The 13848-nt window shown below is 39.8% G+C and overlaps 1 protein-coding gene across 6 annotated transcripts in view; it reads left to right on the top strand.

Annotated features, from left to right (window-relative positions):
* DGKI (diacylglycerol kinase iota) overlaps positions 1 to 13848 on the top strand; it is a 468091-nt gene that overhangs the window by 218083 nt on the left and 236160 nt on the right. For 5 of the 6 annotated variants that reach the window (XM_010340506.3, XM_039472800.2, XM_074379024.1 and 2 more), the window contains exons 7-8: positions 9609 to 9680; positions 13523 to 13639. In XM_010340506.3, coding sequence (XP_010338808.2) covers positions 9609 to 9680; positions 13523 to 13639 — 189 coding nt within the window. The remainder of the gene's footprint in view (positions 1 to 9608; positions 9681 to 13522; positions 13640 to 13848) is intronic. The other variant, XM_074379026.1, reaches the window with a different exon arrangement.

Raw genomic sequence — 13848 nt, forward strand, 5'->3', positions numbered from 1 at the left:
GACAGAAAAGTGTTACATAGACTCTTGCTGTGTTGTAAGATTCTTCTCCTGGGAACTTACCCTTTCCTTCAATCAATGGATTCTATCTTTGAAAACTGGTTTAGGTCGAGAAACAGAGCAAAAGATTATGACTTTTTATTGCAACATCTGCCCTCATCTCTCTCTTGATCATCCATTCTTGATGTCTTCTGATTCTGTTAATTGAAAAATCTCTCTTTTATCTGGTAATCCATGATAATCCATCTTTTTTGTAGGGATGTCATGCTATGTTAACCACTTCCATAGCTCTCTGGGTCAAGCTGCCTTGGCTACAACTTCAGTCTTACAATAAATGCACCCACTTTGTTTTGATGGTTAAGTGCTATCACATAATCTGTATTATTTTAGAATTCAGTAATTCCAATGAATGTCAGAGTGCTCAATCTGTAAGGCATTTCCTAGCATCAGGGCTAACCTATGAGGGAGAGCCACCTCTGAGCTTTCCAGCAATGTTGCTACTCTTCTCACCAGCCTGTTTCTTACTGCTTTGGTAAATAGAGTGTCCTTTAGGCCTCTGGCAGATCATAGTCAACTGATGGGCTTTTCAGCTGTATCTCGTATAGCAGTCCTAGCCTGCTCAGTTCTGAGATTTGGTTTGCCTCTTCCTCTGTCACAGCAATTCAGGCATTTCTACTTCACTTAGCATGGTTCATTTTTTTTGTTCAAGTTTTGAAAAGCCACCCCAGTGTTATCATCTTCTAGGGTTCTTGATAATATGTTAAATCCTCTATTGCAGATGAGTGCCCCCACAATGGGAAATTCTCCTTTATCCAGCTCTAAGTTCTGCCCTTCTTTATCCTTCCCCCTCAGGATCCAGTCCCCTGACACTCTCCCATTTCTGTGGGTACATATTGGTTAGGTCAGGCATCCCCAAACGTTTTACACAGGGGGCCAGTTCGCTGTCCCTCAGACCGTTGGAGAGCTGCCACATACTGTGCTCCTCTCACTGACCACCAATGGAAGAGGTGCCCCTTCCTGAAGTGCGGCAGGGGGCCGGATAAATGGCCTCAGGGGGCCTCATGCGGCCCGTGGGCCGTAGTTTGGGGACACCTGGGTTAGGTCCTGCAGCTAGTTCTTTTGAGATGTGGTATTTTTCTCTCTTAGCAGCCTCTTCACCTGCCCTGATCAGGCACATTGCTCTGGAAAGATTATTAGATTATTTGAGATACCACTGGGAAGAGGAGATGTAGTAGAACCCTGAAGTGAAGTCAAAACTCTTTCCAGAGAGCAGACTCCTTTCTTTGTCTGCGGCGTATATTACATGCTTATATCACCTTGACATAAATTCATGAAGCAAGGAGGGGCACAATCTGAGTAATTCTGGGGAATTTTAAAGTCTCCTTCTCGGTTGTCTGGGAGGTAGCATAGTGAAATAGTCTATGTTTACACAAAAAGGAAGTGTAGCTAATTCTACTAGCAAAGCAGCATTTTCCGCTATCAATGCTCAGGGTAAAGAGCAAAACCAACTATTTCTTGTAATGTCACACCATCAGCAAGATTATCAGTTAGATGGCTTAACTGATTTGTCATTGGTAACTCTGTTAGCATCAATCCTATCTTTCAAAAATATTTAAACTATTTTAACTAGTCTTTTCTTTTTGGTTTTAAAATAACCCTGCTTGGCAAATATTATTGGCATTAAAATGGTAATTTTTTATTGGTAAGGTTATTAATTATGAGTTAATCAGAGATAGAAATCAATTTTCATGGTTCAGCATTATCATAATTATAGCTAGTTGCATCACAAAGATAATACTTTCATAAGGAAACTTTCCTGGTGTTTTAGGACAAAGATATAAACCCAACAGGTAAAGGTTCATATATAATTTTGGCCTTATTTAATATAACACTATCTGAATAAAGTATTTTTGTCCTAGAATCAGCATAGTCATAGCAATATGAAATATCAATATCATAGCTAAAAATAGTTAATGTAAATTAAAATGTAAATCAGTTGCCATTGTTATAGGTGTCTCTCTCAATTCCAAGGTCTTGGGTTAAGTTGTCTAATTCCGTGAAGGCATCTGCTTCTGAAATGAAGATGTCATGGAAGTTATGTCTGTTTTTTTACACCATATGATACATTTGTGGTAAGAGTTGTTAAGTTGTACTAAGAATCTTGTGCCTTAAATTTTTGATGTTTTTCCCCAGAAGACTGAATGATCTATACCTTGTAGCAGGAGCCTTCAGATAAATGAATGGAAAAAGCAAAACCTTTCTCAGGATGATGGGGGTGATTGGCTTTGTTTAATAATATATTGTGATTACCAACAATATTAGAATAGAGGACTTTAATAAAATATCAATCTATGGGCATGAATCCATGATTCCCCTGGAATAAGAAAATATGGACAATAAGGGCACTGAAAAACTTCCAGAGCCTTTTATTAAATACATAAATGATATTATATTTAAATCCAAGAGATAAGCATTTAGATTTTTCAAAGATGATTTTAATAAAATAACTATTCTAGCCGGGTGCAGTGGCTCACGCCTACAATCCCAGCACTTTGGGAGGCTGAGGGGGGTGGATCACGAGGTCAAGAGATTGAGACCATCCTGGTCAACATGGTGAAACCCTGTCTCTACTAATAATACAAAAAATCAGCTGGGCATGGTGGAGCGTGCCTGTAATCCCAGCTACTAAGGAGGCTGAGGCAGGAGAATTGCTTGAACCCAGGAGGCGGAGGTTGCGGTGAGCCGAGATCACGCCGTTGCACTCCAGCCTGGGTAACAAGAGCGAAACTCCGTCTCAGAAAAAAAAATAAATAAATAAATAAATAAATAAATAAAATAAAATAACTATCTAGAGTCACATAATATTTAGCACTGTCAAAAATTACAAAGATATTGTTTATTATAATCCAATATATGTTTACATTTTGAAGATCTTAAATATTTATAACAATTTTAACTTAAGAGTAGTAAAATTTGTGGAGAAAATTTAGGAAATTCAGATAACTTAGGTTTTCTATGAGTAAATAAACTCTAGTTTTACAAAATCTAGAATATTATTTACCATTTTTATACTGTGGGAAAATTAAGTAAAAGGCATATTATCAAACCAGCCTAATTTTCAAGGATTCACATTAATCATGTTACCAGGCAAGGGTACACATACACGTATCTGTGAAAAACTGGGCTGAATAATTTGTTGAAGGAAAAAGCCAATAATTTGTGTATGTATTAGGCATTTGGTTTTTGGTGGGTTTTACTAGTTAAAGACTGAAGGATACACTCTGGATGATATGGAAATAGTCCATAAGTCAGTAGATAGTTGGTTAAAACAAATGCCACTTTTAATCAGTCAAAAAAGTTTTCAATTAGGTTGGTGTGGCTCTGTACCTGGGTTGAGTGAAGGTCTCAGTTGTTTATCTGCTTCCACTGGTGAGATGCCGAAACATCACAGTTGCTTATCAACTTTGGTGGGTTGGAAATGGTTACACTGAAACCCCACAACCAGTTTGAGGTCTTCTAGCAAAGTGAAAATGGAAACATTTTCTTTTATACTAGTGAGTACCAAATCACTATGTTATTCTGTCCCATAGGATACCTTTATAGGTGGTCTAACAGTTTCATTTAAAAATTTTAGTCTTATTTTGCTAGAAATTTAACTCTGTCATTATTTAAACATATGATAAACATATTAGAGATTAAATATCAAATGTGTAAAGGTCCTTTTTTTCAAAAATCATAGTATTTGTGCAGAAATGTTTGGAGTTCTATGTTTTAAGATAAATATTAATGAAAGCAAATTGAGTCAGTCTTATTTGATAATTCCATAGGTTTGTCCTTTGTAATACTTTATGAGCCTTGGACATGCTAGTGGATATAGAGAGGTTTATTTTGTTGTTTGAAGTTTTGGAGGCAGAAGGAATATTAGCTTTTGTGTTGGATCAAATCAAATCAGAGAATCAGTCTATGGTCAGAATATTTTCTCACCGCTAACAAAGTTAAATACAGAAATAATGAAATAAATTCAGCTTATTTTAAGTCAAGCCCTTTTTTTCTGGTTTCAGCCAAGGCTGTAAAACTGAGTGCCGGTTGGTACCTGCCCTAGATGGCAGAAGAAATCAGAAGGCAACAAAGCTTTAGTACTCAGAATAAATCTGGTTTAAACTTTATTCCAAAGGCTCAATTTGATTGAAAAATCCCAAAGAACACAAAAATGACCTTATTCCTCAATGTTCTTGGTATTTTTAATTCTGAAGTCAGTTGGATCCAAAGCATCTGGCCTCCCATCCCTATTTTCCTCTTTGACAGTGCTGAACTAAACAGCTCTTAAAAAATCATAGAATCAGTTGAACTTCAGTCAGGGCATCTGTCAGTACCATAATAGCAGATTTGGACCAACATTTAAAAATGAGTAATTTGGAATCTGGTTCTTTTGGCATGCTGAGAGCCTGGCCAATGTCTTCCCATAGCAGGTGGTTTATGGGAACTTGGTCCATGAAGGCTCTGCTGTGTTTCTATTTATGTCTCTGCATTAGATGATAAGCCTGAAGCCATGGTTGCTGTGAGTCTGTGAGACCAGAATCCAAAACAAAGCACCGAGTTGATTACCCCCAGGCTCACTGCCCAGGGTCCCGCCACAATACTGAATAAGCATAGTACCCAGTGCCCCAATTGTGATTTTGTCCTTGTTGTTTGTTTCTGGTATTGCTCTGCCTGTCAATACCACAGTGGATTGTATCTGTTATCTCCCAGAAGCCTGAGGGCTAATATTTAGTAGTGAGATGGGGCTGAATACACTCACCCTGTATCATTAGTAGAGCACCATGTAGTTACATATTAGACACTAAAAAGCTTTCTCAGCAAGATGGTAAAAGAGGTTCCTGTTGATAGATCTTGGCAATAAAAGCACTCCTTAGTTTTGTATAAAAACGCATTAAAGACATAAATAAGTAAAGTGTTATAAAGACTTTTAAACGCATGACCTCATTTAATGCTTATAACCACTTAGTGTTATAGGAGAGGTTTGTATTATTATTGCCATTTTCACATGAAAGAGAAAATTAGAAGAGTTAAATGATTTGCCTAAGATCACTCAGCCAACAAGAAGATCCAAGAATGATTCAGAGCTTTGCCATCTCTCCTCAGCTTCTGTTTGATGCACAGCCATCTGATATCTAAGTGGAGGGAATGGTGTCCTGCATTTAAGACTTACAATTATACATTTAAAACTATGACATTTAGCAGACCTCTAGTTGTGGCTGCTACTGCTGTCATGCCATGAATTCTACTGTATTGATTTTTAGCCGTGCAGCATTTCAATATTGTAGACTTAAAAATGAATATTACAATCCTACCATCTCTGCAGTGTCTTAGGTGTTTTGTTTTGTTTTGTTTTCAGACAGAGTCTCACTCTGTTGCTCAGGCTGGAGTGCAGTGGTGTGATCTTGGCTCACTGCAACCCCCTCCTCCCAGGTTCAAGTGATTCTTCTGCCTCAGCCTCCCAAGTAGTTGGGAACTACACGTGCCCATCACCACGCCCAGCTAATTTTTCTATTTTTAGTAGAGATGGGTTTTCACCATATTGGCCAGGCTGGTCTTGAACTCCTTGTGATCCGCACACCTCAGCCTCCCAAAGTGCTGGCATGACAGGCATGAGTCACTGTGCCCAGCCTGTAGGGGTTAGTTTTTTTGCCTGGAAGGATGCTGTGAGGAGACATATTTTCAGGTGGCTTGGGTAAGGCTTATAATGTCTGAATAGCATGAAGTTTGTAATTAGATCATGAGAGAGTAGCAGCAACTTTTTGTTCAATTATTAGAAAATATCATGACATGCCTATGATGTTCAAAAAACTATGCCAAGTTGCTAAGAACTGTACAAGGACTGACTCCCTTCAAAGAGCTTATAATTCCTTTGGAGAGATAATACATGTGCACACAAAATAAGCAGCCACATAGGACAGCTAATTTACAATGGCAAGGGTAGATATAGATGGCAAGGCCTGTATGAGGAGAGATCATGGTGAGTTGGGGGGATTTTGGAAGACTCTTGTAGATTTTTTAGTGGAAGCAAAATTTAGATGCTGCCTATGAAATGGGGGTAGGTTTCTAGAAGGTATGGTGAAAATGAGGAAAAAGCCAAAAATAAATAAATAAATTAAAAGAAGGATAAAAGAATAAAGCATATTGTGGATATAAGTAGACCTGTTTCATTATGGACAGGAATTGATAATACAAAGGAGTGGAAGACAGATGTTGAAAAATTGATGGAAACATTATGGGTGGCACGAGGAGTTTATTCTATTAATCTGTAAGGAAAGAAGTGTCATGTAAGTATTTTGAATGGGAGGCAGAAACTTAGAAAGCATCATTTTACCTGGTGGTAGTGCCCAGGATAGAGTGAGGAATGAAGGGAGAAACAGACTCTCAGTGAAGGGACAAGTTAGAAAATGGGGCAAAAATCCAGATGGGAGGTGACCATCAGCAGAGTGTAATACTGAGCTGGACAGAGACACTTGGGTCATACCCTAGGCTCTGCTGTTCTTTTATTTCTTCACACAGTAGCCACAAAGTGTAGCTTTAGCTCTAAAGAGGAATTTTATCTGTCTCTTTTTTGTTCTCTGAAAAATGGCTTGGGGGATTGTGAGGACGTTTTCAAATGGCTGCAGTGTGAAGTCATTTCTGCACTTTTGGTCCCATCTTATTTCCTATTGAACAGTTTGGCATCATCTTTGAAAAGACCTGCATACCTAACCCTTTGGCCCCCTAGACTCTGTGTCCTCTTGTAAGCTATTCCCGTTAGGCAGTTGCAACTCTCAGGTGTTGGGGGCTGTGGGGGCTGTTGCTGGCCCTGCAGTAGTAAACACATGGACATCAAACCCGATGCAGTGCTTAAGTCCATGTGTGTGTGTGTGTCACATGCACTTTTTCTCTTGGGGAAAAGATACTGTCATTGACAGAAGAAGAAATAGCAAGAGTCATTATCTGGGAGGAGAGGAGCATATCAGGGGTCCTTCAGACCACCCCAGGTTCAGAGATTCAATAGCAGGACTCACAGGACTCAGTCTATGGTGCTAACATCTATAGTTGATTACGACACAAAGATACAAAGTAAAATCAGCAAAGGGAGGCGCTCATGGTGTAAAGTCTGGAGGAGGCCAGGCACAGGATTCTAAGAGTTCTCTCCCAGCAGAGTCACACAGGATGTGCTTAATTTCTCCAGCAATGTACTGTGACACACATGTGGAAGGAATATTGTCGTATTGTCTACCTGTCGAATTAGAGACTCCGTGTCCAGGGTTTTTATTGAGGTCTTTTCACATAAGCATCCTCTGCATTGCACATAATAAAATTCCAGACTTCCAGAAAGACAGCGGATACTCAGCATAAACTAAATTGTTTGAGCAAAGAGTTTCTTTTTTTTTTTTTAATTTTTAATATAGAGACAAGGTCTTACTATGTTGCCTAGGCCTGTCACAAACTCCTGGCCTCAATCAAACTGCCTACCTCAGCAGCATCCCAAAGTGCTGGACTTACAGGCATGAGGCACTATGCCCAGCCTGTGCAAACAGTTTAGGTCCAGTGAGACATAGTTAACTGTGCTAGGAATTGGAGAACCCTCCTGAAATCCAGGTTCCCAGATGCAAACTAAGGATAAACCTTGCAAGCAGCTTTTCCTTTCTTTGTATTTTAAAATTATTATTATTATTATTATTATTATTATTATTATTATTATTTTCTTTTTTTTTTGAGACAGAGTTTCACTCTTGTTACCCAGGCTAGAGTGCAATGGCACGATCTTGGCTCACCACAACCTCCGCCTCCTGGGTTCAGGCAATTCTTCTGCCTCAGCCTCCTGAGTAGCTGGGATTACAGGCACATGCCACCATGCCCAGCTAATTTTTTGTATTTTTAGTAGAGATGGGGTTTCACCATGTTGACCAGGATGGTCTTGATCTCTTGACTTCGTGATCCACCCACCTCAGCCTCCCAAAGTGCTGGGATTACAGGTGTGAGCCACCACGCCCGGCATTATTATTTTTTGAATTGAATCTTGCTCTATCAGCCAGGCTGGAGGGCAGTCACACAATCTTGGCTCACTGCTACTTCCATCTTCCAGGTTCAAGCAATTCTCCTGACTCAGCCTCCTGAGTAGCTGGGATTATAGTCATGTGCCACCACACCCAGCTAAGTTTTGTATTTTTAGTAGAGATGGGATTTCACCATATTGACTAGGCTGGTTTTGAACCCCTGACCTCAGGCAATCCTCCCATTTCAGCCTCCCAAAGTGCTGAGATTACAGGTGTGAGCCATCGCCCCTGGGTGCAAGCAGCCTTTCTAAGGAGTCTCAGGCTTGCTATGTTAACTTTTTTCTGCAGAGGGAGTGAAAATATCACTTAGATTTTTGAGAAGGAGGTATTGATGGATACATTTTTTTAAAACCCAGGAGAGTCTAATGTTAACATCATGTCTCTGAAAGTGGTATTTGAGGTTGGAGCAAAAATAGTGAAACCAGTCCTGGTCTTCTGTGCACATACAGATGACTGGAGAGGCAGAAGAGAACTGAAATGGTGTATTAGGAAATCAAGAGGGAAGAGAAACTCAAAAGGAGAAAATGCCCAGTGGCATACAAAGTACTGCAGATGGGCAGGGATTATGGGCACTGAAAAATGCCACTGGGACATCATTTAATAATGTGATCATTGATTTTCAACTTAAAATTGTCTGTTCATCTTAAGCAAGACTTATTTAGCCAGTGCCTTGGATAGCTTTCCTGGCTATTACATCTTTCTGTTTTCTTTTGATCACCTTACAAAAGCTCCATTTTACGATTTTTTCTGATTGCTTCGAAATTTTTGTTTGGGTCTAAATTTCACAGGCAGAGGGAAATGGATGAGCTTTGGGAAGGCTAAAAAAATTCTTTGAGCAATACTACATACTTATCTCTGGCCATTGTTTAGGGACAGCAGCAGCCAAAATCTCCTCTGTTCTTGATGGAAAAGTAATTCAGCTTGTTCCTTTAAGAAGACTGGGTTTACCGTTTCATTGATTTCATTGCTGCTTCCTGATAAAGAATAAACATTAAAAGCTGCTTGTTTTGAGTGCAGACATCTCAAGGGGCTTATGAAAGTGGCTGCATTTACTACTATACCCTTGGACTTCTCCCAGACTCTGACTTCTAGTTATTGTCTCTCTGATATTTCATTTCTTTTTCTCTGGGTTCTTAGGTCATAAAGTTGTACAGAGCCTCTGAGATGAACGATTATTGTTATACAGCACCATGTGAACCAATAGTGGCTTTTCCTTTGCTTATAATAAAAGTATATCAGAACTACATTTATTTTTTCATAAAGCTTTATTTTTTGTGTGGCCAACTTTGAGTAGTTTGTGGTCTAAGAAATACTAGCACCTCTTCTCCCTCACACTCAAAATGCTTCAAGCATAAACAGTCACTGCAGGCAGAAAGTGGAGAGTGTGGTGCTCCATGTGGCATTTGCAGTTCTCCTCACCTTCAGTGACAGTTCTGGTCTTAGTCACTTCACTGAACTTCAGGAGGGCAAATGTGTACTGTAACTGAGGTGGTTTTAAATTCTCTGTCTCTTGTCCTAATATCCCAGGGCTTCCAGCAAAAGTTCTCCTTCCACAGTAAAGAGATTGTGGCTATCAGCTGTTCCTGGTGCAAGCAGGCGGTAAGTTTGAGATGAAATAAAGCAATGGCTCATGTTTTGTCAAAATATGCTTATGTCATTACTTGAGTTCCTCCCGTAAGTAGAAGGCATTCCTAATTTAATGTATTGCTTTTCTCATATAGGGCCCTTGGAGGAAGAAAGACAAACTGAAACTATGGAACAATAGTATAGATGAGCTGGGATACACTAGAGAGATAAATTAACTTCTGTATTTTGTATACATTGAGGCTTGGAGTCAAAGACTAGAAAATCCTCCCCTAATTCTAACACTGGGACTAGAATTGAGGGCTTCTCATTCCTAGATCGCATTACCCCACCCCCTGACCCCCTGCCTCTGTATTGTTGAGAACTCCACCTATGGTAGGAAGGTGCAACATTAGAAGCAAAGACATGTACAACATAAGAGGTGTCCCTCCAACACAGCTGGGCAGGAATTCTGGTTCTTCTGGTTTTAATGTGCATGAATTTTTATTTTAGGGCTAAGTGTGAGGATAAGAAGAGTGGTTCTTGTATGCTTTTTTAGGTTTGGATGTTGTCTGTATGCTCATTGAAATGTAGCTCTTTCTCACATTTGAACATATATATGCATTAGGATCTGATGGTAATGTCCCTATTTACTTTTCTTCATCTACATGTTTTTCCTACTTTCTTTAGAGCCCAATTCCTCTGTCTCTACCAGATGCTACATTTTCTTATTTGTTTGCCAGTGTACCTGTTCTTTCTTTTACCGATAACGTATAGTCTAACCCTGGTGTTGGCAGACTACAGCTCATAGGTCAAGTCTGGCCGCCGTCTGTTTTTGTAAATAAAGTTTCATTGGAATGCAGCCATGCCCAGTTACTTCTATATTGTCTGTGGCTGTTTTTGCATTTATATTTTGTCTACAGGTGCTTTCATGCTACAGTGGCAAAGCTGAGTAATTGCAACAGAGGCAGATGGTCTCATAATCCTAAAATATTTACTACCTGTGCCTTTATAGAAAAAATTTGCAAATGCCTGCTATAATCTCTCAATCTCCCTATTCTTTTGAATAAGTTGGAATATATAATCCCTTCTTTGCACAGGGGACCTGCAAAGAAAAGGTTGTGGTGTTTTGCTGAGTTTAAAGGTTTGCAGAAAACTCATGCCACTACACACATCATGCTAAACTAGCCACACAGGCCATAGGGCTGGCACAGACTCATTTAGTTGAAACATATGAAATTGACATTTATGGGTGAAAACCATTTAAAAGTTGGCAGTTCGTGTAGTTTAACCAAATAACATTCCTACCCCCTACATGTCAGAAGAACCTGCTGTCACTAGCTAGAAGTGCGGTGGTCTGGAAAGCTCAGTGCTGCTGCATCATGATCCTGACATATTTTTTATTCCTGGCATTTTCATTTACTTTCAGTTAGTTGCTACACAAATAATCATTGCACATCTGTTCAAGAATGTGTGCACAAATATAAGGCCATCCTAGTTCTTGAATGAAATTCTGTCCCATCAAGGCAATATCTCCATTTGCAGTCTAGGGTTCCCCAGTGCTACTACCTTTGCTCCAGGTTCTTCTAACCTGGTGGGGCAGCGTCCTGGCCAGTGGTGTGCTAGGACTGGCTGTATCTGCTCCCACCTTGTGCAGCCACCAGGCTGTGGTGAGATGGTCTCTCCAGGTTCAATTAATTTGGAAACTCAATTCCACTTGAACATGTGTGCTCTTTCTGTTAACCTATAGTCCACTGAATCACGATAAAGGACAGCTTTCACCTGACCATGGTGGTACAGCTTTAGTCAGTTCCACCTATCTTTGAATTTCCCAATTTCCCCCATTGCATAAGGTGATTTTTGCAGGGACGATAGATACAAAAGATGTGAACACAAATGACAGTGGTGATATGTTTTAACAGTCCAGGTCAACTGCTTCTAGGACATTTGATGTCCAACAAGAAACAAATAAGTGACCCTTACTGGTACAGGAGAAAGAATATTTTGGAACCTGAGTTTCCTAGGTTGGGGTTTTGACTTCACCATTTAAAAGCTGTGCAATCTTGGATATCCCTCTGAGTCTCTAGAGTGGAGATCGATCATTCAAGTATACATTGAGAGACTTGACATAGGCAGTCTCCTCGATCCCAGACATTTTAGAAAGGCAGTGGTCATGCATTTGAGAGTTTATTTGAATTGCCAAGAAAAAAAAAGAGCAATTTAAAAAAAAAACAAAAACAAAACAGTATCCAGGCCAGGAGCCGTGGCTCAAGTCTGTAATCCCAGTACTTTGGGAGGCCGAGGTGGACGGATCATGAGGTCAGGAGATCGAGATCATCCTTGGCAACATGGTGCAACCCTGTCTCTACTAAAAATACAAAAAAAAATTAGCTGGGTGTGGTGGCACGTGCCTGTAGTCCCAGCTACCCAGGGGGCTGAGGCAGGAGAATTGCTTGAACCTGGGAGGCGGAGGTTGCTGTGAGCGGAGATCGTGCCATTGCACTCCAGCCTGGCGCCTGGTGACAGAGCAAGACTCTGTCTCAAAAAAAAAAAAAAAAAAAAAAAAAAGGTATTCAAATGTTAATAACATTTTCTGGTATATTTGTTTGCAGATCACAAATAACTGGTGGTAGGCAGAATTACTAATTATTTTATTTTATGCACAATTGCTTGATTAATAATTAGCCCTAGATCACAGCAGATCTTGAAGATATGCAGAAGTGAAAACAAAAATCTCTCTAATGTTATGTAATGTAATTAGGGTGGCCATATTTGCCAATTTTTTTGAGACAGTCCTAATTTGTGTTTGTTGTTTCAATGTGATGATTATCAGTGATACATTTTACTTTTAAAATTGCTCCAGTTAAAATGATAAATTATATAGTTAGGTGAAGTATAATCTAATAAGAAACTGAGGTTACATTTTAGAAAATCTCTATGATTAAAACTGAAGGCCTGTAATTATTGTATAATGTTGATTTTAGTTGGCTTTTTAAGAAAAATGAGTTATTGCATATCACTGTCACTTTATAGTCACACAAAAGATGGTTGAAAACTTGACTGGTCTGAGGTTACCAGTCCGAGTGTCACTGTTGGGATATAGAGTTAAGACCCTAATACTGTGGTATTGTTATGATTGCTAGCTTACAATCACTTCCTTTCAAAAGAAAAAAAACCACTTTAGACTTGCCAAGAGTAATAGGCTCATTGTATTTTTTTTTTTAGCAGCCCTAGACAAACCCAACAGAAGCAATCTCTTTGTACTTTGTTACTTCTGGGATTTTCAGCTCTGTAGAAGAGACATCATGCTTCTCTTCTGCCTTCTCTAAACTGGAAAGACAACCTGGGAAGATTTGTATCTATGATAGGAAAAGGAAAGGCAGGTGGTAGGCATTGCCTTTCTGCCTGTTTATTTCCTTCTCAACATTACCTTAAATCAACCAAATCTATGGCCAGCACAGGTCAAAGGAAATATGTGCGAAAATTTTGTGTGAAATCAGGATTAATAGAATCTTCCAAGACTCTAACACTTTTATGTAAATACTTCATTCAACAATTAGAAAGTTTTAGCAGGCTTCATCCTGCTAGTCCGATTTCTTGTTATCAATGTTATAAGTTTGTAAACTGGAATAAATTCGAAGTCTGGTCTCTAAGCTCCTGGGGCGGGCTGGGTGGTGATGAGGAAAGCATGTCCTTGCTGTGTACATGCCCATTGTGCATGTGTGCATGCATAAGTGTTTTTGTGCATGCAATGAGTGCGTGCGTGTGTGTGTGTGTGTGTGTGTGTGTGTGTGTGTGTGTGTGATGCATATTTATCCCTTCTTGCTGCAGCATTTCTCTTTGACCAGAATTGTTTACTGGCCTATTTTTCTCTTCAGTTTCACAATAAGGTGACCTGCTTCATGCTGCATCACATTGAGGAACCCTGCTCCCTGGGGGCTCATGCTGCTGTTATTGTCCCGCCCACTTGGATCATTAAGGTGAAGAAACCTCAGGTAACTGCCAGGACTCTGGTGCTGCTGGGCCAGTGCTGAGAAAAATGAACTGCTGCTTCTTGCTTTTCTCTCCAGACTAGTCTTTGGGTTCTATGACCTCTGTTCACTCATTCCCAAGGCCCTATGCTTAGCTTCCACAGTTCGTCCCATTGACCCATCTCTTTCCCGCACTGGGCTCTCTCATGGAACCAGCCTCCCCATCCTAATGA

The sequence above is a fragment of the Saimiri boliviensis genome, chromosome 10 (genome assembly GCF_048565385.1).
Source record: "Saimiri boliviensis isolate mSaiBol1 chromosome 10, mSaiBol1.pri, whole genome shotgun sequence".
In the NCBI taxonomy this organism is placed as follows: Eukaryota; Metazoa; Chordata; class Mammalia; order Primates; family Cebidae; genus Saimiri; species Saimiri boliviensis.